Source organism: Zonotrichia leucophrys, chromosome 29, assembly GCF_028769735.1.
Source record: "Zonotrichia leucophrys gambelii isolate GWCS_2022_RI chromosome 29, RI_Zleu_2.0, whole genome shotgun sequence".
Taxonomy (NCBI): Eukaryota; Metazoa; Chordata; class Aves; order Passeriformes; family Passerellidae; genus Zonotrichia; species Zonotrichia leucophrys.
In genome coordinates this window covers 3580569-3605680 of record NC_088198.1, presented here as the reverse complement: position 1 = coordinate 3605680, position 25112 = coordinate 3580569, and the positions used below count along the sequence as shown (strand labels likewise).

At 57.2% G+C, this 25112-nt stretch overlaps 2 protein-coding genes across 2 annotated transcripts in view; both read left to right on the top strand.

The window, feature by feature from the left end:
* The first annotated feature begins 4191 nt into the window (after positions 1–4191).
* ATP5MC2 (ATP synthase membrane subunit c locus 2) lies at positions 4192–15604 on the top strand. Its single transcript, XM_064734673.1, has 3 exons — positions 4192–4241; positions 14714–14898; positions 15426–15604. Exons 1-3 carry the CDS (start codon positions 4192–4194, stop codon positions 15602–15604), a joined length of 414 nt encoding a protein of 137 aa, XP_064590743.1.
* Positions 15605–16003: 399 nt separating this feature from the next.
* Positions 16004–25112, top strand: part of LOC135459075 (cyclic AMP-dependent transcription factor ATF-7-like) — a 54039-nt gene continuing 44930 nt past the window's right edge. Inside the window, exon 1 of the mRNA XM_064734692.1 lies at positions 16004–16101. The gene's annotated coding sequence lies outside the window, so the exon portion shown is untranslated. The remainder of the gene's footprint in view (positions 16102–25112) is intronic.

Below are 25112 nucleotides of genomic sequence, written 5' to 3'. Positions count from 1 at the left end.
CTTTCCCTTCTCCCATTTCTGTTCTTTTTATTCCTTTCTTTCGTTTTTATTTCCCCATTTTCCCCCTTTTAACCCTTTATTCCCCCTTTTATTTCCCCTTACTTTCCTTTCCCCCATTTCTCTTCCTCTTAATCCTTTCTTCCCCTTTTATTTCCCCATTTTTCCCCTTTTATTTCCCCTTTCCTTCCCTTTTATTTCCCTTTCCTTTCCTCCATTTCTCTTTCTTTTATTCCTTTTTCGCCTTTTATTTCCCCATTCTTCCCCTTTTATTCTTTTTTTCCCTTTTATTCCCCTTCCTTTCCTTTTTATCCCTTTAATTTCCCATTCCTTTGCCTTTTATTTCCCTTTCTTCCCCTTTTATTTTTCCCTTTTATTTCCCCATTCTTCCCCTTTTATTTCCCCTTCCTTTCCTTTTTATTCCTTTTATTTTCCCTTCCTTTCCCTTCTCCCATTTCTTCTCCTTTTATTTCCCCTTCCTTTGCCTTTTATTTCCCCATTCTTCCCCTTTTATCCTTTTTCCCCTTTTATTTCCCCTTCCTTTCCCTTCTGTTTCCCCTTCCTCTCCCTTTCCCCCCATTTCCCAATATTTAATTTTATTTTATCTATATTTTGTGTGCTCCGGCCGCTCCCCGCTCCGGGCTCGGGGTGACTCAGGCGGGTCCTGCCCGGGCAGGCCGGGCTGGGCCGGGAACGGGAACGGGAACGGGCGACGCTGCCGGGGCGGGGTCACGGCTCGGTGGCACCGTGGAGAGCCCCAAATAGCCCTGGAAATCCCGGATTTGGGGTTCCTCTGAGAGCCCCAAATACCCCTGGAAATCCCGGATTTGGGGTTCCTCTGAGAGCCCCAAATAGCCCTGAAAATCCCGGATTTGGGGTTCCTCTGAGAGCCCCAAATAGCCCTGAAAAATCCCAGAAAATCCCGGATTTGGGGTTCCTCTGAGAGCCCCAAATATCCCTGAAAAATCCCGGATTTGGGGTTCCTCTGAGAGCCCCAAATATCCCTGAAAATCCGGGCTTCTGAGAGCCACAAATATCCTGAAAAACCCCACTTTTGGGATTCCTCTGAGAGCCCCAAATATCCCGAAAATCCCAGCTCCTGGGAGCCCCAATATAATCCCAGAAAATCCCGGATTTGGGGTTCCTCTGAGAGCCCCAAATATCCCAGAAACATCCCCACAAACATCCCAGGACATCCCGGCTCTGCCATTCCGGGCTTCCCGGGCCAGAGGGAGCTCGGGGCTCGCAGGGTCCCCAGGGTGGCCTTGGGGACTTTGGGTCCCTCGCAGGGGGCACCCAAAGGATTCCATTCCCGGCTGGAATTCTCCTGCAAAAGGGCACAAACCCGGGGCCATTCCCGGCTGGAATTCTCGTGGCAAAGGGCGCAAACCCGGAGCCATTCCCGGCTGGAATTCTCCTGCAAAAGGGGCACAAACCCGAGCCCATTCCCGGCTGGAATTCTCCCGGGAAAGCCCAGAAACCCGGGCCCATTCCCGGCTCCCAAGGATTCCATTCCCGGCCCATTCCCGGCTGGAATTCTCCTGGAAAAGGGCACAAACCCGGAGCCATTCCCGGCTCCAAAAGATTCCATTCCCAGCCCATTCCCGGCTGGAATTTTCCTGCAAAAGGGGCACAAACCCAGGCCCATTCCGGGCCCATTCCCGGCTGGAATTCTCCTGGGAAAGGGCACAAACCCGAGCCCATTCCCGGCTCCCGAGGATTCCATTCCCGGCCCATTCCCGGCTGGAATTCTCCCGGCACGGGGGCACAGCCGGGCCCTGCCCTGGCCGGGGGCGCCGCGCGGGCGATGCCGGGCAGGGAGCGGGGCAGGAGCGGGGCCAGGAGCGGGAGCGGGGCCAGGAGCGGGAGCGGGGCCAGGAGCGGGAGCGGGGCCAGGAGCTCCCAGGAACGGGGCCAGGAGCGGGAGCGGGGCCAGGAGCTCCCAGGAACGGGGCCAGGAGCTCCCGGAGCGGCGGCGGCGCCTCCAAAGCGGCGCTCGGGCGGTGCCGGGCGTGGGGCGGCACCGAGGGCGTGCCCGGAGCCGCTCGCACGCCAGCGCTGCCCAGGAGCGCTCAGAGGGCTCTCCAAGAGGCGCCAAAGAGCGCCCGAAAAGCTCCCAAAGAGGCGCCAAAGAGCGCCCAGAGCGCGCCCAGAAAGGGCCCAAAATGCTCCCAAGGAGCTGCCAAAGAGCGCCCAAAGAGCTCCTGAAAGGCTCCCAAAGAGCTCCCAAATAAATCCCAAAATGCTCCCAAGGAGCTCCCAAAGAGCTCCCAAATAAATCCCAAAATGCTCCCAAAGAGCTCCCAAATAAATCCCAAAATGCTCCCAAAGAGCTCCCGAAAAGCTCCCAAAGAGGTGCTAAAGAGCTCCCAAAAAACCCCAAAGAGCTCCCCAAAAAAATCCACAAAAGCTCCTGAAAGGTTCCCAAAGAGCTCCCGAAAAGCTCCCAAAGAGCTCCCAAAAAATTCCCACCCAAAGAGCTCCCAAGGAGCGCCCGAAGAGGCCCCAAAGAGTGCCCGAAATCGCCCCAAAAAACCCCAAAGAGCTTCCAGAAAGGTCCCCAAAAAGAGCTCAAAGAGCTCCCAAGGAAAGGTTCTGAAAAGCTCCCAAAGAGCTCCCAAAAAATTAAAAAAAAATTCCCAAAAAACTCCCAAAGAGCTCCTGAAAAACTCTCACAGAGCTCCCAAAAATTCCCCAAAAATTCCCAAAAACTCCCAAAAGCTCCCAAAGGCCCCGTCCCAGCCCGAGCCGCGGGTTTGGGGCCGCGCTGGGGAGGGGGCGCTGCCCCGGGGCCGAGGGAGAGGGAGGAGGAGGAGGAGGAGGAGGAGGAGGAGGAGGAAGGCCGCGCAAATGCCAGGGTGCGGAGCGTCCCGGCGCGGGGGGCGGGGCGGCAGCGGCCGCGGTGTTAATTACCGTAATTACCGTAATTAACGTCCCGGCCCGGGGGGGGCCCGGCACAAAGGGAGCCTTGTCTGCCTCGGGATGAAGGCTCCGAGCGAGCCCCGGCCTGCCCGGCGTGGGGGGGGCGGTGAGAATTGGGGCAGGAACGGGGCTGGGACCCCAAATCCGGGGCGGAAATCTGGGAATGACCCCAAAATCCAGGGGGCGATATCTCAGAATGACCCCAAAATCCAGGGGGATTTCTGGAAATTACCCCAAATCCAGAGGGGGATCTAAAAATGGCCCCAAATCCATAGGGAGATCTGGGAATGACCCCAAATCCGGGGGGAATTTCTGGGAATGACCCCAAAATCCAGGGGGCGATATCTCAGAATGACCCCAAAATCCAGGGGGATTTCTGGAAATTACCCCAAATCCAGGGGGGAGATCTTGGAGTGACCCCAAATCCGGAGGGAAATCTGGGAATGACCCCAACTCCAGGCAAACATCTGGAAATTACCCCAAATCCAGAGGGGATCCAAAATGGCCAAATCATAGGGAGATCTGGAAATTACCCCAAATCCAGGGGGAGATTTTTGGGAATGACCCCAAATCCAGGGGGATTTTTGGGGAATGAGCCCAAATCCAGGACGGATTTCTGGGAATGGCCCCAAATCTGGGGGCGATTTCTGGAAATTACCCCAAATCCAGTCAAACATCTGGAAATTACCCCAAATCCAGGGGGATTTCTGGAAATTACCCCAAATCCATTCCCATCCCATCCCATTCCCCTTCCCAACCCCGCAGCCAATCCCGCTCTGCCAGCTCCTCTCCCGACCAATCCCGCGCCGCCACCTCACGGCTCCGCCCACCAATCCCACCAATCCCTGAATCCCAAAAATCCCATAAATCCCCCAAATCGCCCCCTGCATCCCAATGCATCCCACCGATCCCAAAAATCCTCCCCTGCATCCCATCGACCCCACAAATGGGGATTTTTGGGGACAGAAATGGAGATTTGGGGTTTTTTTAGGGTCAGACATGGGGATTCGGGGCATTTTTAGGGTCAGAAATAGGGATTTTCGGGTCAAAAATGGTTGTTTTTTAAGGGTCAGAAATGGGGTTCTTGCTCAGTGCCTTCCCTGCTCCCCCCCCGCCGCCCCAATTAAAATCCGCAATTAATTAATCCGCAGCTCATTTGCATACGAGCCCTTCCCATCGCGGTTTATTTTTCCCGTTTATTTCTCCCCGTTTCGGGTTTTCACGGGGTCGCTCGCGAGGCGCCTCCCGCGGGAATGCGACATTCCCGTCGCCATGGCAACGCGACATTCCCGTCGCCATGGCAACAGCCGGGATGCCCTCAGGTGCGCGCGGGAACAAAGAGGGGGCGGCGGAAAATCCCCGAATCCCCGAATTTCCCGAATTTTCCGCTCCGGGATGGGCGCGGATGCTGCGCTGGGGAACCCCAAAAAAAACCCCAAAAACCCCAAAACCGCCCCGAATTCCCGCACGGGGTTTTGGGGTGGTTGTCCTGGGTTTTGGCACATCTTGAGGCCGGGCTGTACAATTTGGGGCTGCTTTGGGATTTTGGGGATATTTCCCATGATTTCCTGATTTTCAGTGCAGTTTATCCCAAACCTTCCAGGAGGATTTTGAGGATGTTTCCCTTGATTTTACTGCAGTTTAACCCAAAACCCCCAGGGGGACATTTTGGGGATGTTTCTCTTGATTCCCTGATTTTCATTCTGGTTTATCCCAAACCCCAGGGGGATTTTGGGGACATTTCCCCTGATTTTCACCCCAGTTTATCCCCAACCCCCAGGGGGATTTTGGGGACACTTCCCTTGATTTCCTGATTTTCATTCTGGTTTATCCCAAACCCCAGGGGGATTTTGGGGACATTTCCCCTGATTTTCACCCCAGTTTATCCCCAAACTCCAGGGGGATATTTTGGGGATACTTCCCTTGATTTCCTGATTTTCCCTGTGGTTTATCCCCAGCCCCCAGGGGGATATTTTGGGGACGTTTCCCTCGATTTCCCCATTTTCACCCCAATTCATCCCCATCATTTCCCCCCAGTTCCCATCCAGCGCCTCGCTTTCTGCGGAGCACCCGGGGTCAGTTTATTCCCAAATCCCGATTTTTTTACGGCCCTATTGAACCATTTCCCCCATTATTTACCCGTTAATGCGCCGGTCCCCGCGGAGACGGCCGTGCCTAATAAATAACGGCACAAATCATTAAGCAGGGCGATAAAATCAGAGCCATTTAAAAATGCATCAACCTGCGCGGGGAGCGGCCCCAGGGGCCCATCGGGAGCCGGGAGGAACACATGGAAAATAAAATAAAAACAGGGAAAAACAGCTGGGTTTGGTGAATTTCCTGGAAAACGAGGGATGGGGAAGGGGTGAAGGTGGGAAAGGTGAAATTCAGGAGGGGCTGAAGGCAGGAAAAGGAGATTTGGGATAAATCCCAACAGATCCCAGCCCGGGGAGGGAAAAGGGCGAGGCGTCGCCAGGGCCTGGGTTTGGGTGAGATTTGGGATGGGATTGGGTGAGATTGGGTTTGGGTGGGATTTGGGATGGAATTCCAGGTTTGGGATGGGATTCTGGGTTTGGGATGGGATTCCGGGTTTGGGACAGGATTCTGGGATTTGGGATGAGATTTGGAATGGGATTGGGATTGGGTGAGATTGGGTTTGGGTGAGATTTGGGATGGAATTCCAGGTTTGGGATGGGATTCCGGTTTTGGGATGAGATTCTGGGTTTGGGATGGGATGCTGGGATTTGGGATGAGATTTGGAATGGGATTTGGGTGAAATTTGGGATGGGATTTGGGACAGGATTCTGGGTTTGGGATGGAATTCCAGGTTTGGGATGGGATTCTTTGTTTGGGATGGGATTTGGGATGGGATTCTGGGTTTGGGTGAAATTTGGGATGGGATTTGGGATGGGATTCTGTGTTTGGGATTTGGGATGGGATTCCGGGTTTGGGTGAGATTTAGGAGAGGATTCTGGGTTTGGGATGAGATTTAGGACAGGATTCCTTGTTTTGGATGAGATTTGGGATGGGATTCTGGGTTTGGGATGGGATTTGGGACAGGATTCCTGGTTTTAGATGGGATTTGGGGTTTGGGTGGGATTTGGGGAGGACGGACCCTCCCCCAGCTGCACCAAACCCCAAAATCCCCAAAATTCGACCGTGGGCACCTCCCGCCCCTTCCCGGTGACGTCACCGCGCGTTGTTTGCGTGATTGCTGATTACACCAGCAGCGTAATTAGCGGCAGCCAATTACCGTAATTACACCGTGCCGGTCCGGGGGACTGCGGGAAAAACAGGTTTATTTGGGTTTATTTGGGTTTATTTGGGATTTTGGAGAAACAAGTGAAAAACGGCGCCGCCAGACCCTGGGGAACATGGAGCTCCCAAAAATTCCTCATCCCAAAAATTCCTCATCCCAAAAAAAATCCTAATCCAAAAAAAAACCCTCATGAAAATAATCCTTGTCCCCAAAAAATCCTCATCCCAAAAATTCCTCATCCCAAAAATCCTCATCCCAAAAACTGTGGGATAACCTGGAAGAGCCGTTCCCGTTCCAGCCGCGCTCCCTGAAAAAAACAATTCTGGAAAACATTCCGAGAAACAAATTCCAGAAAACATCTCCAAAAAAAGCAACTCCAGAAAACTTTCCTGAAAAAAAAAAAAAAAACCAATTCTGGAAAGATCCCCAAGAAGGAATTCCAGAGCTCCCCAGGGAAATTTTGGGGGAATTCTTGGGGAATTCTGCCCTTCCCAAGGCCGGCCCAGCCCCGGGTCTGCGACTGGAGAGGGGAAAATGAAAATAAAACAGAGCTGGGAGGGGAAAATGAGAAAAATGGGAATTGGGAAGGGAAAATCGATCCCTGAGATCCCTCTAATTTTTTAATGGGATTTTTTTCTCCTTTTTTTCACCCCTCTTTTCCCTTCCCAGATGTTTTTTCCCCTCCTCAGGGAAAATCCTCCCCAAGCCCCGGCCCAGCCCCAAAATTCACCTTTAATCCTTCCCCAGGCCCAAAATTCACCTTTAATCCTTCCCCAGGCCCAAAATTCACCTTGAACCCTTGAGAGGGGGGGAAAAACCCAACCCAACCCAGAGAGCCCCCAGGCCCCACAGAGCCCCCATTCCATCCATTCCGTCCCATTCCATCCATCCCCCCATTCCCATCCCATTCCCGTCCATTCCCGTCCCATTCCCCCCATTCCCATTCCCATCCCATTCCCATCCCATTCCCGTCCCATTCCCATCCCATTCCCGTCCCATTCCCGTCCCATTCCCATCCCAGTCCCCTCCCAGTGCCCCCAGCTCGGCTGCGAAGCCCAGGGCAGGGCAGGCAGCACCAAAATTCGGATTTTTAAGGAGAAAACCCTGAATTTCTGCCATTCTGGGGCTGCTTTTGTGACGTGAAATGGAGGAATTTGAGGGGAAGGGGGCCGGGATTGGGTCTGGGGGTGTCCGGGGGGCCCCGGGAGCGATTCCCGTTGTGCAAACACCGGGACCCCGCCGGGCAGGGGGAGGAGAAAATTCCCATTTTCTGTCCGGCCGTAATTCCTGTCAGCCTGTCAGCCGGGAGCGAGGGAGGGAGGGAGGGAAGGAGCCGCATTCCAGCGCCGAGCGCCGGCACAAAACCCCGAAAAATAATTCTGTTCCCAAAAACCCCCTCCCAAAATCATCCCCCTGCCAAAATAATCCCCCTCCCAAAATAATCCCCCTCCCAAAATAATTCCCTGCCCAAAACCCCCTCCCAAAATCATCCCACTCCCAAAATAATCCCCCTGCCAAAATAATCCCCCTCCGAAAATCTCCTTCCCAAAATCATTCCCTGCCCCAAAATCATTCATCTCCCAAAACCCTTCCCAAAATAATCCCTCTGCCAAAACTCCCTCCCAAAATAATCCCTCTGCCAAAATCATTCGGTTCCCAAAACCCCTCCCCAAAACCCCCTCCCAAAATCATTCCCTGCTCAAATTCCCCCCCCCCAAAATAATCCTCCTCCCAAAACCCCCTCCCAAAACAATTCCCTTCCCAAAATCTCCTGCCCAAAATAATTCTGCGCCCAAAACCCCCTCCCAAAATCATTCATTTCCCAAAATCCCCCTCCCAAACTCATTCAATAATTCCCTCCCCAGCACTTTGGCCTCTGGGCCTCCCCCCCGAGCAGCAGGGACCCAAATCCGCCAGGTTTTGCCCCATTTTCCTGCCAAGAGCGGCGAGCGCGGCCCCGTTCCAGCTGCGCCTTTGGAAACCAGGCCCCATTTCATTTTTTCTTTTTTTTTTTTTTTTTCTTTTTTTTTTTTTTTTTTTTTTTTAGGGATTCTGGAAGAGCAGCAGGAGGGGAGGAAGGGTTTGGAATTTTTTTTTATTTTTTTTTGTATTTTTTAAATTCATTTTTTAAGGGGAGGCTGTGATGCCGTTTATTTTAAAAGGAGGAAAAGGGGGAAACAAAATGGGTGGAAAATTGGGGGTTTTACACCGGGTTTTGGGGTTTTTTTTTGGTGGTTTCACCCCAAACCGTCCAAGCTGCAGGCCTGGGCTAAGAAATGCTGCCCAAACCTCCAACCTTCGATGGATTTGGGGACAAAAAGCAAAGGAAAAGGCCGAAAGGAGCCCGGGAGGTTTTCCCGCCCCCGGGAGCCGCCCTGGCCCGATTCCCGCGGGATTAACCCCAAATCCGCCGCTGCGTCACCGGCACCGACGGCGGCGCCAATTAACGCTCACGCGCTGCCAATTAACGCTTGCGCAAGGGACGCGGTCCCGGCCCCAATACCCAATTACCGATGCGGTTAATTGGGCTGGGCCGGGCCGGGCGTTAATCCCGGGCTCTCCTGCGATTTGGGTTTTTGGGATTTTGCGTTTTCCCTTTTTTGGGGGGATTTTTGAGCCCCGCTCCGGTTCTGCCGCGTCAGGGATGGGAACGGTGAAAAATTAATTGTGGGTTATGGAAAAGGGCCCCGGGCTCTGGAGCTGAGATTTAATTAATCACGCGGGGTTGTATTATCTCGGGCCAGCCCTTATCAGCGAGCCCTAAGGGATCCTTATCAGCGATCCTTATCAGTGATCCTTGTTACTGATTCTTATCAGCGATCCTTATCAGCGATCCTCGTCACTGAGCCTTATCAGCGGATGTCACCGATCCTTGTCACTGATCCGTATCACTGAGCCTTATCAGGATCCTTATCAGCGATCCCAGGCCCGGGTTTAACCCCTTAGGGCTCGGTTTTACCCTTTAGATCTCACTTTTACCCTTTAGGGCTCGGTTTTATCCTTTCAAGGCTCGGTTTTACCCTTTAGATCCCAGTTTGGTCCTTCAGGGCTCGGTTTTAGCCCCTAAACCCCCGCGCAATGCCCGGCTCTCCAAAGTCGGGTTTGGGGCCCAAATCCCCCCTGAGACCCCAAATCCCTCTGTGAGACCCCAAACCCCCCCCGAGACCCCTGACCCCGGCCCCATTCCCGGGGGTCCCCTCCCGGTTCCCTCTCCAGCAGCCCCGTTCCCTTTTTGTCTCTCCTTCCACCGGAGCTCCCGCCGGCTCTGGCTGCGGCCGGGGGTGCCCCGTTTCGGGGCATTTTGGGCCATTTTTGGGCCATTTTGGGCACTTTGGGCCGCTCCGCCGCAGCCGCGGCCGCCGCTCGGCGCTGCCATTTCCCCCCCTGGCGGCCGCTCCGCGCATTGCACCCAGCGCGGGCTCATCCGGCCCCGAACCCTTCCGAACTTCCCCGAACCTTACCGAACCTTGCCGAACCTTGCCGGACCCTTCCGAACCCCGCAGAATCCCCCGAACCGTTCCGAACTTCCCCGAATTTCCCCGAACCTTCCGAACTTTGCCGGACCTTGCCGAACCTTCCCGGAACCTTCCGAACCCCGCAGAACCACCCGAACCGTTCCGAACTTCCCCGAACCTTACCGAACCTTGCCGGACCTTGCCGAACCTTCCCGGACCCTTCCGAACCCCGCAGAACCACCCGAACCGTTCCGAACCGTCCCGAACCCTTCCGAACCGTCCCGAACCCTTCCGAACCGTCTCGAATCTCCCCGAACCCCGCCGAACCTGTTTGGCCTCAAACCCATCCCAGGTTTTTGGGGTTTTTCCCCGTTCTTTTCCCCCATTTCATCCCTGATCGCCGATTTCCCCATTAATTGATGGTTTGGCCCCAAAACTCAGCGAGCGCCCCCGGCGGGATGGGGACAAATCCTGCAGGGTTATCCCAAAATTCCCCATTTTCCCGAAATCCCCCATTTTCCGTGACCATTCCTCCTGCAGCTCCCAGCCCTGTTTGTAGCCCGGGGGGGTTGAGAAACAGGGAAGGGGCAAAAATCCCATAAAAATACTCAAAATCCTACAAAATCCCTCAAAATCAAAATCCCACAAAAATCCCACAAAAATCCCATAAAAACCCCACAAAATCCCATAAAATCCCACAAAAATCCCATAAAATCCCATTAAAATCCCTCAAAATCCCATAAAAATCCCACAAAATCTGGGGGGCTCGTGGGGCTGCTGATACAGAGCTGTGGCCACCAAATTCTGTATTCCTGCAGTGTCCCACCCAAAATGGGCCAAATTTCCCTCAAAAGAGCGAATTTCCCCCAAAAGAACACCCCAGTGAGTGGAGGCCGAGCCCAGGCCGGGAATGACCCCAAAAAGGGGCAGAAAATGGGGCAAAACCCCAGGATTTGGGGCAAAAGGACCCAGAGCAGAGCAGGGACACACAGGGGGTTTCAGAACAGGGGAAAAAGGGGGAAAATCGGATTTTTTCCCCATTTCTTTTGAATTTTATTGATTTTTTTTCTCCGATTTATTTTTAACTTTATGGATTTTTCCCCATTTCTTTTGAATTTTATTGCTTTTTTCCCGGTTTTTTTTGTTTTTTTAATTTTATTGATGTTTTTCCCTTTTCTTTTGAATTTTATGGATTTTTCCCCCCCAAAGCAGCGGATTTGCAGCGCCGGCTCCTCCCGGGAGGGATTAATAAATAAATTGGGCTGGAACCCGGGGGAATGAACATTTCCTGACCTTTTCCAAGACCATTCAAATCCCGCTGGAATTGGGGATTTTCAGCAGAAAAACCCAAGCTCTGCACGAGGAAAATAGAGAAAAACCCCAGATTTTTAAAGAAAATCACCATTTTTTCCTTTTTCAGCGCAGTTTTTGGGGGATTTAAGGGCGTTTTGGGGTCTCTGCACCTGCTGGGGGAGGCAGAATTTCCCCCCGGCGATTTTGAGGCAATAAAAGGGGATTTTGGGGCGGGGGAAATTCTGTTTATGGAGCCTCTCTGCGGTGCTCATTACCAGCGCCGAGCTGCTTTCGGGTTGTTTAACGGGGATTTTTTATTTTATTATTGCCTTTTATGGCTTTTATTTTTTTTTTCTCTCTCTCTTTTCTTTCCGAGGTAGAAACGAGGGCAAAAAAAAGGAAAAAAAGGGAAAAAAAAAAAAAAAAGAGGGAAAAAAAATCTCATCCGCAGCCCCCCCCGCGCCTGGGTGTAAAATCGGGAACAATTTGTCACTTCCAGCAGGAAATAAAAATGAAAAACGAGAGGGGTGGGAGGGCCGGGGCTCGGCGGAGGCTTCACCTCCTGAGCCGGGAGAAAAGGAGGGAGAAAAATTCCAGTTTTGGGGGAAAAAATGGGATTTTTGGGGGTAAAATTGGGATTCTGGGGGGAGAAATTGGGATTTTGGGGGGGATATCTGGGATTTTGGGGGAAAAAATGGGATTTTGGGTGGGCATATTGGGATTTGGGGGGGGATTCGGATTTTAGGGGAATATTGGGATTTGGGGGGATATCTGGGATTTTTGGGGGCTATTTGGGATTTTAGGGGGAAAATTGGGATTTTTTGGGGGGATATTTATGATTTGGGGGGGGAAATGGGATTTTGAGGGGGAAATTGGGATTTTGGGGGAGAAACTGGGATTTTGGGGGAGAAGCTGGGATTTTGGGGGGACAGGAAGGAAGGAAGGAAGGAAGGAAGGAAGGAAGGAAGGAATGAGAGAAAAAATAAGGAAAAAAAAAAGAGGAAAAATGGGGGAAATAGAGGAAAAAACAGAGAAAAAATGGGGAAAAATGGGGGGGAAAGGGCAAAAAGAGGGAAAAACAGGGGGAAAAGGGATTTCTGCCTCTCGGTGTCCCCTCCCCCGCCGGTGAATTTTCCGCAGTTTGGGTTTTTCTCGCTGCATACAAATGGCCCCGAGCCGCTCGCGCCGCCCCTGACGCCGTTTTCAGGTTTTTTTCCCATATTTCTGATTCCTTTTTTTTTTTCTTCTTTTTTTTTTTCCCCTGCCCGTTGCCATGGAAACCTTGCCGGGCTGCGCTGCCCCCTCCCGGGGGACAAACGGGACACGGGGACAAACGGGGGACAGACGGGGGGATTGGGGAATTTGGGGGGAATTTGGGGGGATTTGGGGTTGGGAATTGGGACTTGGATTTTGGGGATTCAGGGTTGGGAATTTTGGGGTTGGGAATTGGAAATTGGGGATTTAGGGTTGGAAATTTGGGGTTGGGAATTGGGGACTGGGAATTTGGGGATTTAGGGTTGGGAATTTGGAATTTGGGGATTCAGGGTTGGGAATTTTGGGGTTGGGAATTTGGAATTTGGGGATTCAGGGTTGGGAATTTTGGGGTTGGGAATTGGGAATTTGGGGTTGGGAATTGGAAATTGGGGATTTAGGGTTGGAAATTTGGGGTTGGGAATTGGGAATTTGGGGTTGGGAATTGGGGACTGGGAATTTGGGGATTCAGGGTTGGGAATTTTGGGGTTGGGAATTGGGAATTTGGGGTTGGGAATTGGAAATTGGGGATTTAGGGTTGGGAATTTTGGGGTTGGGAACTGGGGATTGGAGATTCGGGGTTGCGAATTGGGAATTGAGGATTTAGGATTGGGAACTGGGAATTTGGGGTTAGGAATTGGGGATTTAGGGTTGGGAATTTGGGGTTGGGAACTTGGGAATTGGGGATTTAGGGTTGGGAATTTGGGGATTGGGAATTTGGGGATTTAGGGTCGGGAATTTGGGAATTCGGGGTTGGGAACTGGGAATTGGGAGTTGGGGATTTAGGGCTGGGGATTTCGGGTTGGGAATTTGGGAATTGGGCATTTGGGGTTGGGAATCGGGGATTTAGGGTTGGGGATTTGGGGATTGGGAATTGGGGATTTAGGGTTGGGAATTTGGGGTTGGGAATTGGGGATTTAGGGTTGGGGATTGAGAGTTGGGAATTTTGGGTTGGGGATTGGGATTTGGGGATTTCGGGTTGGGGATCGGGAATTTGGGAATCGGGAATTTGGGAATCAGCCCGGGGCTGATGGCAGGATGGTGGCAGTGCCATCAGGGCCTGTCCCCAAGGCTCGGGGTGACCTTTCCCTTTTTCCCTTTCCCGCTGTCCCCGAGCCATTCCCGGGTTTTATTCTCCCAAATTCCCGCAGTCCCCGCCCCGCTCTTGGCCCAGAATTCCCAAAATCCCAAAATCCCGAATAATTCCCGCTGTCCCCGGCGCTGTCGGAGTCAATCTCCAGCCCCAATAAATTTCCCATTAAATTTCCCCATAAATTTCCCCATTTCCCCCTCCCCGTCCTGCAGGGAAGATCTGATCAGCCTTTAAATGTCAGGCGGAAAGGAAAGTTTGTCATAAAAGAGCGTGTAAAAAAAAAAAATAAAATAAAATAAAAAGGGGGAAAAAAATCGGGGAAAAGCAAATCCCGAACTGGGCCGGGCAGAGCTGAGCGGGGTCAGTGAGCACAGCCCACCCCAAAAGGGCCCCCAGACCCAAATCCTGAGTGAGAAACCCCAGTTCTGGGGGAGAAATCCCAATTTCTGCAATGAAACTCCCATTCCCAGGATCAGAACCTCCATTTTGGGATCAGAACCCCGATTTAGGGATCAGAACCCCAATTTTGGGATCAAAGCCCCCATTTTGGGATCAGAACCCCCCTTATTTGGATCAGACCCCCAATTTTGGGACCAGACTCCCCATTCCCGGCAATTCTGACTCCTTTTTGGGGCCGTTTCTGGGGATTTTCACAGCCCGGCTCCTCCTGCCCCTCCTCGAACCCAAAAGCCCCGAAACTGCCCCAAACCCAAAACCCCCGAAACTGCCCCAAACCCGAAACCCCCGAAATTGGCCCAAAGCCCCGCGGCTCCCCCGGCCCCTGTCGATGTCCCCGTGTCCCCCCGGTCCCGGTGTCGCCCCCGAGCATCAGCGGCTCCGATCGCTGCCCCCGCGGTGCCCGGGCCGGGTCGGGGTTCGGGGCCCCCCCCCCGCCGGAGCCGGAGCCCCCCCAGCCGCGGCTCCTCCGCATCGATTTCCCGTTCGTGGCCGTTAATTATCGCCCGGCTTTAATTAACGGCCGTGACGGCAGCAGCGCCACAGAAGAGAGCCGCGGACGGGGGGGTGGCGGGGTCCCCAAGGGGGGTGACAGCACCTGGGGGGGGCAGTGTCCTCAAGGGGGGGTGACACAGGACAGGGGGGTGACAGTGTCCGCAAAGGGGGGGGACAGCACCTGGGGGGGGCAGTGTCCTCAAGGCGGAGGGAGGGGGTGCCAGGGTCCCCCAGGAGGGGGTGGCAGTGTCCCCAAGGGGGGGTGACACAGGACAGGGGGGTGACAGTGTCCCCAAGGGGGGGTGGCAGTGTCCCCAAGGTGGGGGACACACCACCTGGGGGGACATAGACCTGACGGGGGACACTGCACCCAGGAGGGCGACGCAGCACCTGGGGGTGACACTGTGACCTGCCTGTACCCCCGGGGACACGGTGGTGGGGACACGGTGTCACACACACGCTCACGTGTCACGTGTCACGTGCTCTCCCCAGGTGCGCACACCTGCGCTCCCCAGCTTTCCCGCCAGAGGGCGCGCGCGACCTGGCCCCGCCCACCCCGCTCCAGGCCCCGCCTCCCCCGCTCCGCTCCGAGTCCTCCCGTCCGGCAGGGGGCGCCCCCCCATATCCCGGCCGCGCATGCGCACATGGAGAGGCCGCGACCTGCCCGGCGGAGCCCGGTGAGAGCGGGGGGGACAGAGAGGGGCGGGGACAGACCGTGAGGGGACACCGAGAGCCCCCCAGGTGTGCCCGACACCCCCGGGGCCCGTCTCGGCCCGGGGGCTCCGCTGCCGCACCGCCGGTGACACCTGCAGCGGCACCTCCGTCCCTGGGCTCACGGTGCCACCACCGCGGTGCCACCGCCGTGAGGGGACACCCGGGTGACAGCGGCACGCCCTGCCCCTCCCGTGTGTGCCCCGCCCTGCGTGACCCCCGAGCCGGGGGCACCCGTGGGGCCGCAGCCCCCGAGCCTCAGCCCCGTGGGTGGGGACGGACGGGGGGACAGGGACAGAAAGGGGGACAGGGACAGACAGGGGACAAGGACAGGAGGAGTGGGGGGCAAGGGGGGAAGGGGAGACAAGGAGGGACAGGGTTCTGGGGGTGACAGGGGGGCTTTGAGGGACGGGTGGGGATAGGGGCTGTGGAGGGGACTGGGGGTTATGAAGGGGACAGGGGGCTCCGGGGGACATGGGACTGTGGGTGACAGGTCCCTGTGAGGGGACAGGGACCGAGGTGGCCGTGCCCCCCAGGAACCCCTCTCTGAAGCAGCCGCTCTTCTCCTGCACCATCCTGGGCTTCGCCCTGTCCGAGGCCGTGGGGCTCTTCTGCCTCACGGTGGCCTTCCTCATCCTCCTCGCCATGTGGCAGCGGCACGGACGGCAATAAACACGGTTCGGTGACAGTCAATAAACACGGTTCGGTGACACTCGGAGCTGCTCGTGTCTCCTTGGTGGCCCTGGCAGTGTCACTCGTCTGCCAGCCCTGTCCCGGCTTTGGGGTGTCCCCAGTGCTGGGGGGACAGTGCCAGCCGTGTCCTCCTGGCTTTGGGGTGTGCCAGAGGCCCGGGCCTGGGATTCGGGGGGTGCCTGTGAGCCGGGGTGTCCCGGGTCTGTCCCAGGCTATCCCGGGCCTGTCCCGGGTCTGTCCCGGTCTCTCCCCACGTGTCGGGATCCCCGCGGGGCCTCCAGGGCGGGGCCTATGGCTGGACACGCCCACTGCGTGTGAGAACCACGCCCCTTCGCCGCTGAGGCCCCGCCCCCGGCGAGTCCCATTGGCCTCCGCGCCGTTACCCCCGCGCGGGTCTCGCGAGAGCCTGGCGCGCGGGGCGGGGGGAGCCCCAGCGCGAGCGGCGCCAGCGCGAGGACCCGGCCCGGCTCCCTCAGGTAACGGCAGCGCCGGCCCGGCGGGAGCGGGGCCGTCCCGAGCGGTTCCGCGGCGGCGGCGGCGGCGCCGGGGCAGCTCCGGGGGCGGCGGGAGCCCCGGCCGGCCCCTCCCCCCACAACTCTCCCCGAGTTTTCGTGCGGCGGCGGCTCCGCCCGCCCCGCCCCCGCGCTGAATGGCAGCGCGCCGCCGCCTATCGCAACGCGCGCCGCCCCTGAGCGGCGGGAGCGGCGGCCAATGGCGGGCGAGGGGGGCGCCGCTATGCAGTCAAGCCCCGCCCCTGGGGCGGGCCCGAGGAGCAGCGAGGGGCCCGGGCGGTGCCGGGGGGAGCCCCGGAATGAGGAGGGGGAACGGGGCTGAGAGAATGGGGAAGGGTCTGTGAGGGGCTGAGGGCAGCATCGGGGCTCCATCGTCCCGGGGAATGCGGAGGAGCTGGTGGGCAGCTGCGGTCGGTGCCTGCCCTGGCGCTGGGGAAGGGAGCAGCAGCAGCAGGGGCTGGGGGCTCTTCCTCCACATCAGGAATTGGGGGTTGAGGAGTTTGTTCTCCATCGGGGGGATTGAGGGCTGGGCTGGGGGCTCAGAGCAGCGGGGTCCCTCAGGCTCCCTGAGGAGGGGTCCCATCCCTGAGGAGGGGTCCCATTCCTGAGGAGGGGTCCCCATCCCTGCTGTCTGAAGAGGGGTCCCATCCCTGCTGTCTGAAGAGGGGTCCCCAGCCCTGCTCCCTTAGTGGCGGGGTCCCGTCCCTGCTGCTTTCAGCTCCTGGCCCAGCCCTGCTCCGGCTCCATCCCCAGCGGGCTCAGCACCGCTCAGGGAAGGGTTTTGCTCCTGCTGCTCTGGGTTGGTTGGGGTTTCACTGGGCAGGCGCTCTCCCACAGCCCTGCCTGCTTTGGGAACCCAAAACCAGCCCTTTTCCTGTGAATTTGGGTGCCCTGAAGGTCCTGAGCTGTGCAGAGCCCCAGGGGTGGTATCCACCAGGAATTCCAGCCTTTTCCCGGGATTCATCCGTGTTTTCCTGCATCCCTGGGCCGTGCCCGGAGCCCTGGGGTCTCTGGGAGCAGGCTCTCACAAACTCTGGGAATGCCAGGCTCCCTCTGAGATTCCTCTTTCGCTGTGCCAGGGGCTGTGACGCGCTTTGTTTCTGTTTTGGTTCTGCTTTCTCGGGGTTCCTCATTCCCGGGGCTCTCCCGTTTCCCGGCAGGTCCCTGTGCTGGGCCAGGTGCTCCCGGGGCGCTGAGCACACCTGGGCAGGTGCCCACGCCTGGCTCTGCCTTTGGGCTCCCTTCTGCCGCGTCCCACGTGAGGCTGCTGCGCCTGCTTGGGTTTATTTATCCTCGCGCTTTCTTGGGGCCTTCTCTTTCCTTCCCTTCTCTTTCCTTCCCTTCTTTTCCTTTCCCTTTCTTTCTCTTTCCCCTTCTTTCTCTTTCCCCTTCTATTCCCATTCCTGTCACTGTGAATCGAGGCCAGATTTCCCAAACTGCTTTTCCCCCCTCGTTCAGCACGGGCTGTGCTGCAGCCAGGACAGCTTGGAGGTGGTGAGGGATTCCCAAGGGGTGCTCCCCATCCTTGTCCCTCACCTTTCCTTTATTTTCCCTTTTTTTTTTTGGCATTTCCCTGTCCCCAAAACCTGCCAGGATCCCTTTAGGGTGCTGGTGCTCCATCCCATAAAGTTCAGTTGGAGTTGTGAGATTCTGTGGGGGAACGGGGGCTTTGCTGCCCACCAGAGCACAGCTCAAGCCATGGCTGCAACACCTGGGCTTTCTGCAGACCCCTCTGCAATCCCCTTTTCTGCAATCCCTTTCTGCAATCCCTTCTGCCTGGAGCGTTTCTCTCTCCCCTCGGATTTTCAGGGCTCGTGCATCAAACACTGTCACCCTAAAAGCCTCCAAAAGCCGAATAGAGGGAAGTGCCCAGGTGGGATGGGATAATAACAGGTGGGACAGAATATTTGTGTCACTCTGGGGGCTCCCTGTGTGCCCTGGCTCTGTTATTGGGGTTCATGGCAGGGTTCTTATCCAGGTGCTCATTCTCACCCCAGGCTCTCAGCCCTGACTTTGCTCTTCCCTTCAAACCATCCCCACACACACGTCGGGCAGGGAAAATATGTTCCAGCTCAGCTCGGGGCTCTCGTGCCTCGTTTGCAGCAGCTTTCATTGAAACAAGGGCTCTGAAGTGGTGAAATAATTTCAGGAAATGGGACTCGGGTTTCTGGGTCACTCAGGCATTTCCGAGGTAAAATACTGCTCCGTGCGAGGCCGTGCTGTAATTGCGGGGCCGGGCGGGAGCCGGGCCTCCCCTTCCTGCCCTAAAGCTGAATTATTTCCCCGCGCTGCCGTAGATCTCAGCAGCGCCGAGATGGATCGCCCGCTCCGAGGCCACCCCGGATCCTGCCGGGAGCCGGATTGCTGCTCGGGGAGGAAACGTTCTCCTGCATTAATGTGGGGAGGAAACCTTCTCCTGTGCAATCTGGGGAGGAAACCTTCCTTCTCCTGCAGCAATTTGGGGGGGGAAACCTTCTCCTGTGGCAGTTTGAGCTGCCGGAGCTCCAGGTCTGACAGGGCTGGGAGATCCTGGAGGTGTCTCGGAGATCCTGGGGGACACTCGGAGCTCCCAGAGCTGTCTCTGAGCTCCTGGAGGTGGCCCGGAGCTGCTTGGGGATGCTCAGAGCTCCTCAGGGACATTCGGAGCTCCCAGAGGTGTCTCAGAGCTCCCGGAGGTGGCTCAGAGCTCCCGGAGGTGGCTCGGAGCTCCCGGAGGTGGCTCAGAGCTCCTGGAGGTGGCTCGGAGCTCCTGGAAATGTCTCAGAGCTCCCGGAGGTGGCTCGGAGCTCCCGGAGGTGGCTCGGAGCTCCCGGAGGTGTCTCAGAGCTCCCGGAGGTGTCTCAGAGCTCCTGGAGGTGGCTCGGAGCTCCCGGAGGTGGCTCGGAGCTCCTGGCAGACACTCGGAGCTCTGGAGGCCGCTCCAGCCTCAGGGGCTTCCCTTTGGCTCCGCAGGTGCCAGAGCCACCGGCTGCCCCCAGACAGGGCCCAGACACTCCCAGTCCCTGTCCAGGTGCTCTGGCCGAGGCCAGGTCGGTGTCTGGCTTGGCTTTGTGGTGACAGCTCGGTGACAATGCCCCTGTCCCTCCCCACATCAGACCCTCTGCTCACGCAGAGCTCCAGGACCCTCCGTGCGCTCACCTGAGAGGCTCCAGGTGAGCGGCTCTGACAGCAATGGGCTCCCCAAGGCTGCTCTGAGGCACATCCCAGCCAGAAATGAGGGTTTGCACATCTCTGACACCCCGAGGCTGTGGGGTTTTGGCGTTTTTGGGATGCTCTCGGGGCCCGAACACCCAGAAAGGCCCAGCCCGAGGGACTTGGCTGAGGTTTCTGGTTAAACACGCTGTGGCTGGGGGGGATTCGTTTCCAGCGGGTTCCCTGCCAATATTCCAGTTTATACAGTTGGGTTTGCTTTGCTTTGTCAGGCCCGCGAAGCGTGAGGGTGTTGTGCCTCCAGAGCAGGTTTTATGGCCCGGGCTCTTGGCCTGCTTTCCCACACGACAGTTTTAAGCTCTCGCAGCTTTCTGGTTACAAAGCAAACACTCTCCCTCCTTCCCTCACACCCCAAAATAGCTCCAGAGTCGGAGTTCGGGCCCAAGAGCCGCCCTGGGGGGGCCTCTCCCTGCAAAACTGAGAGGGTTTCGCAATTTCCATGGGTGGATCCGGGCGGGGAGAGGCAGCGAGAGCTGCGGGCACCCCGAGGGGCAGGAGCGGGCCTGGCCGGGTGTGTGGAGCTCGGGATGGTTCTGAGGGACAGGAGTGGCCCTGAGCCTGATGTGTGGAACTTGGAATTGTTCTGATTGTTCTGAGGGACGGGAGCAGCCCTAGGCCCGAAGTGTGGAACTCGGGATTTCTGCATTTCTGGGTGGATGGGCGGCTAGGCACGAAGTGGGCACCGGGCAAGGCTGGCCTGATGTGGACTCGGGATGGTTCTGAGGGGCAGGAACGCCCTGACCGTGTGTGGCAGGGGCAGGAGCAGCCCTAGGCCCGAAGTGTGGAACTCGGGATTGTTCTGAGGGGCAGGAACAGCCCTGACCCGGTGTGGGCAGGGGCAGGAGCAGCCCTGGGCCCGGTGTGTGGAACTCGGGATGGTTCTGATTGTTCTGAGGGGCAGGAGCGGCCCTAGGCCCGAAGTGTGGAACTCAGGATTGTTCTGAGGGACAGGAGCAGCCCTGGGAGCAGCCCCAACCCAGTGCCCACAGCTCCAGCTCACCCCGAGGTCCCACAGCAGCAGGGATGAGGATGAGGATGAGGATGAGGATGAGGATGAGGATGAGGATGAGGATGAGGGACCCCCCTCCCGCTTTTCCCTTGGATGTTTGAAGGAACAGCTGGAGCTGTTCTTGCTCCCTTACATGAGGGTGGGTCATGGTGCTCACAGTCGCACTCAGGCTGGGGATGGGGACACCGGGCCCTGTCCCTGCCCTCCAGGGTGGCCCTGTTGACCCCAGCCCGTCCCAGCCTCGGGAAGCTCAGGGCTGGCCATGGCTGCCCTCAGGAAAACCACGGGAGCCTTTCCTGGCCGGCCTCGGAGCACTCGGCTTCCTGCCTCGAGCGTTGAGGGGAAACCTCCGAGCTTCTGGAGAGCCGGGGGACAGGCCAGGGGCACAGCCTGGGGACAGTGTTGGGGCACAGCCTGGGGACAGGCCAGGGGCACAGCCTGGGGACAGTTGAGGGACAGTGTTGGGGCACAGCCTGGGGACAATGTTGGGGACAGTTCAGGGACAGTGTTGGGGACAGTCAGACAGGTTGGGGACAGTTCAGGGACAGTGTTGGGGCACAGCCTGGGGACAATGTTGGGGCACAGCCTGGGGACACAGCCCTGCGGTTCCTCCTCCCGGGCTCTTAATGGCAGCCGGGGCCGCCTCCCCTCGCTGCTGCTCCCCCAGCACGATCCGGGGCTGGCTCTGGGGCTTGTGTGTTCTCCTGGAGGCCGCTCCAGCCCCGAGCCGCAGCCATCCATAATAATCCGGTTTATTGTGGCTCTCCGTGCTCTCCCCCTGGCCGTGCTCGGGGCTGGGCCGGTGCCCGGAGCGCCGTTTGTGTTTGAATGGGTTTGTTTGTGCTGCTGGCACGGCTCCCGGGCTGGCACGGCCGCCCCAGGAGAGGAGCGGGGCTGGGCCAAGAGTTAACCCCATGGAGCTGGGGGTGAATTAACCCCATGGAGCTGGGCTGGCCAAGAGTTAACCCCATGGAGCTGGGGGTGAATTAACCCCATGGAGCTGGGCTGGCCAAGAGTTAACCCCATGGAGCTGGGGGTGAGTTAACCCCATGGAGCTGGGGGTGAATTAACCCCATGGAGCTGGGCTGGCCAAGAGTTAACCCCATGGAGCTGGGGGTGAATTAACCCCATGGAGCTGGGCTGGCCAAGAGTTAACCCCATGGAGCTGGGGGTGAATTAACCCCATGGAGCTGGGGGTGAGTTAACCCCATGGAGCTGGGGGTGAGTTAACCCCATGGAGCTGGGTGGCAAGATTAACCCCATGGAGCTGGGGGTGAATTAACCCCATGGAGCTGGGGGTGAATTAACCCCATGGAGCTGGGGGTGAGTTAACCCCATGGAGCTGGGCTGGCAAGAGTTAACCCACAGAGCTGGGGTGAGTTAACCCATGGAGCTGGGGGTGAGTTAACCCCGTGGAGCTGGGGTGAGTTAACCCATGGAGCTGGGGGTGAGTTAACCCCATGGAGCTGGGCTGGCCTGGCACTCACTGGGCTCTGAGTTAACCCCATGGAGCTGGGCTGGCCAAGAGTTAACCCCATGGGGCTGGGCTGGCCTGGCACTCACTGGGCTCTGAGTTAACCCCACGGGGCTGGGCTGGCCACTCCTGGGCTCTGAGAATTAACCCAGGCCGGTTTTGTGGCTCCTCAGGCCCAGCCCGTTTTTGGGAGGCGGCTCTCGCAGCCCTGCTGGCTTTGGTTCATGGTTGGTGCAGCCCTCAGCTTTGATTGTGTGGTCACGTTAATGTGAAGTTTATCCTCGTGGTTTACGGGCATAGCCCAGAGCCGTGGTGCTGCTGGTGGAGGAGAGAGTGCTGGAGAGGGATCCCAGCTGGCACAGAGCAGTGCCTGCATCCCCCGAGTCGTTTTTGGGGCCTGCAGCATTCCCAGTGCAATTCCCAGGGCAATCCCAGTGCAGTTCCCAGTACAATCCCAGTGCAATTCCCAGTGCAGTTCCCAGTACAATCCCAGTGCAATTCCCAGCTCATTCCCAGTCATTCCCAGCTCATTCCCAGCTCATTCCCAGCTCATTCCCAGCTCAATCCCAGTTCATTCCCAGCTCATTCCCAGCTCATTCCCAGTACAATTCCCAGCTCATTCCCAGCTCATTCCCAGTACAATTCCCAGCTCATTCCCAGCGCAATCCCAGCTCATTCCCAGCTCATTCCCAGCACAATTCCCAGCTCATTCCCAGCTCATTCCCAGCTCATTCCCAGTTCATTCCCAGCTCATTCCCAGCGCAATCCCAGCACAATCCCAGTTCATTCCCAGCTCATTCCCAGCTCATTCCCAGCTCATTCCCAGCTCATTCCCAGCGCATTCCTGCCCGTCCCGCAGTGCCCAGCTGCAGTCCCTGGGCACCAGCATTCCCGCAGCGGGGTCACGTGCCAGGACAACAATAGAACTTTATTTTTAGAGCATTTCCAGCTCCGTGCCCGGCATTCAGCAGGGCCGAGCTCCAGGGAGTTCCTTCCGTCCCCACGCTGAGGGTGAAGGAAAGGTGATTTTTGCTGTTTGGTGGCGTTTCTCACGGGGATTGAGGCGCTGCAGCAGCCACAGCGTGGTTTGCAGTGAAGGAGAAACCCCCAAATTCCTGGGGGAGAAATCCCCAAATCCCTGGGGAGAAATCCCCAAATTTCTTGGGAGAAACCCCAAATCCTGGGGGAGAAATCCCCAAATCCCTGGGGAGAAATCCCCAAATTTCTTGGGAGAAACCCCAAATCCTGAGGGAGAAGAACATCCCCCTGGAGCTCCCCCAGACTAATCTGCCTTTCCCTGTTCCCAGAGCATGCCAATGCCACCCCAGCCGTGCCAACCCCGTGCCAGGGCTGCCAGGAGAGAGCTCCCAGCCCCAGCCAGCTCCTGCCTCGGCCTCTGCCCGAGCACAGGATTTATGGAGGGAATTTATCCCGGCTAAACGTGACATAAATCTGAGCACACGTGTGTGTGTGTGTGTCCTGTGCGTGCTGCGCAGCCAGGGGCGGCTGGGCCCTGCTTTGGGAATGGGGGGATCAGTTAAATCCTGCTTTGGGAATGGGGGATCAGTTAAATCCTGCTTTGGGGATGGGGGGATCAGTTAAATCCTGCTTTGGGAACGGGGGGATCAGTTAAATCCTGCTTTGGGAATGGGGGATCAGTTAAATCCTGCTTTGGGAATGGGGAATCAGTTAAATCTGCTTTGGAATGGGGAATCAGTTAATCCTGCTTTGGGAATGGGGATCAGTTAAATCCTGCTTTGGGAATGGGGGAATCAGTTAAATCCTCTTTGGAATGGGATCATTTAATCCTGCTTTGGGAATGGGGGATCAGTTAAATCCTCCTTTGGGAATGGGGGGATCAGTTAAATCCTGCTTTGGGAATGGGGGATCAGTTAAATCCTGCTTTGGGAATGGGGGAATCAGTTAAATCCTGCTTTGGGAAATGGGGGAATCAGTTAAATCCTGCTTTGGAAGGGGGATCAGTGATCCTGCTTTGGATTGAACGGGGATCCTCCCGGATCAGCGGGATCCATGCACAGTTCCGGTGTCACCTCCAGGCCTGGGCAGGGTTTGGTTTGTCCTTGCTGCTGTCCCTTGCTCTGCCCCCTCCCGTGTCCCTTTTGGGGTTCCTGGGCCCGCTCCTGCGTTTGGGTGCCTTTGTTCCCCCTGGGCCGGGCTCTGGCTGCCAGCCCGTGCCCCTGGTGACAGGGACATTCATCGCCATTGCTGCGGGTGACAGGGACATCCATCCCCATCGCCGTCAGTGACAGGGACATTCATCCCTATTGCTGTGCGCACAGCGCCCGGGGTTTGGCTGTGTGAATGCAGCCCCAAACCCAGCGCTGGGGCTCTGCCTTGTGGGGTCTGAGCTCTGTGAATCCCAAGCCCCAAACCCAGCGCTGGGGCTCTGCCTTGTGGGATCACAGCTCTGTAAATCCAGCCCCAAACCCAGCGCTGGGGCTCTGCCTTGTGGGGTCACAGCTCTGTAAATCCAGCCCCAAACCCAGCGCTGGGGCTCTGCCTTGTGGGGTCTGAGCTCTGTAAATCCGGCCCCAAACCCAGCGCTGGGGCTCTGCCTTGTGGGGCCTGAGCTCTGTGAATCCCAAACCCCAAACCCAGCCCAGCTCTGGGGGATCACAGCTCCTCTCCTGAGCCTGCCCTGTTGGTTTGGCTCCATAAATCCGGCCCCAAACCCAGCACTGGGGCTGTGCCTTGTGGGGTCACAGCTCTGTGAATCCAGCCCCAAACCCAGCCCAGCTCTGGGGATCACAGCTCCTCTCCTCAGCCTGCCGTGTTGGTTTGGCTCCATAAATCCAGCCCCAAACCCAGCGCTGGGGCTCTGCCTTGTGGGGTCACAGCTCTGTAAATCCAGCCCCAAACCCAGCCCAGCTCTGGGGTAATCACAGCTCCATAAATCCAGCCCCAAACCCAGCCCAGCTCTGGGGGTCACAGCTCCATAAATCCGGCCCCAAACCCAGCCTGGGGCTCTGCCTTGTGGGTCTGAGCTCTGTGAATCCCAAACCCCAAACCCAGCCCAGCTCTGGGGATCACAGCTCCTCTCCTGAGCTGCTGTGTTGGTTTGGCTCCATAAATCCAGCTCCAAACCCAGAATTGGGGCTCTGCCTTGTGGGATCACAGCTCTGTAAATCCAGCCCCAAACCCAGCCCAGCTCTGGGGGTCACAGCTCCATAAATCCGGCCCCAAACCCAGCCCAGGTCCGGGAGATCACAGCTCCTCTCCTCAGCCTGCCCTGTTGGTTTGGCTCCATAAATCCAGCCCCAA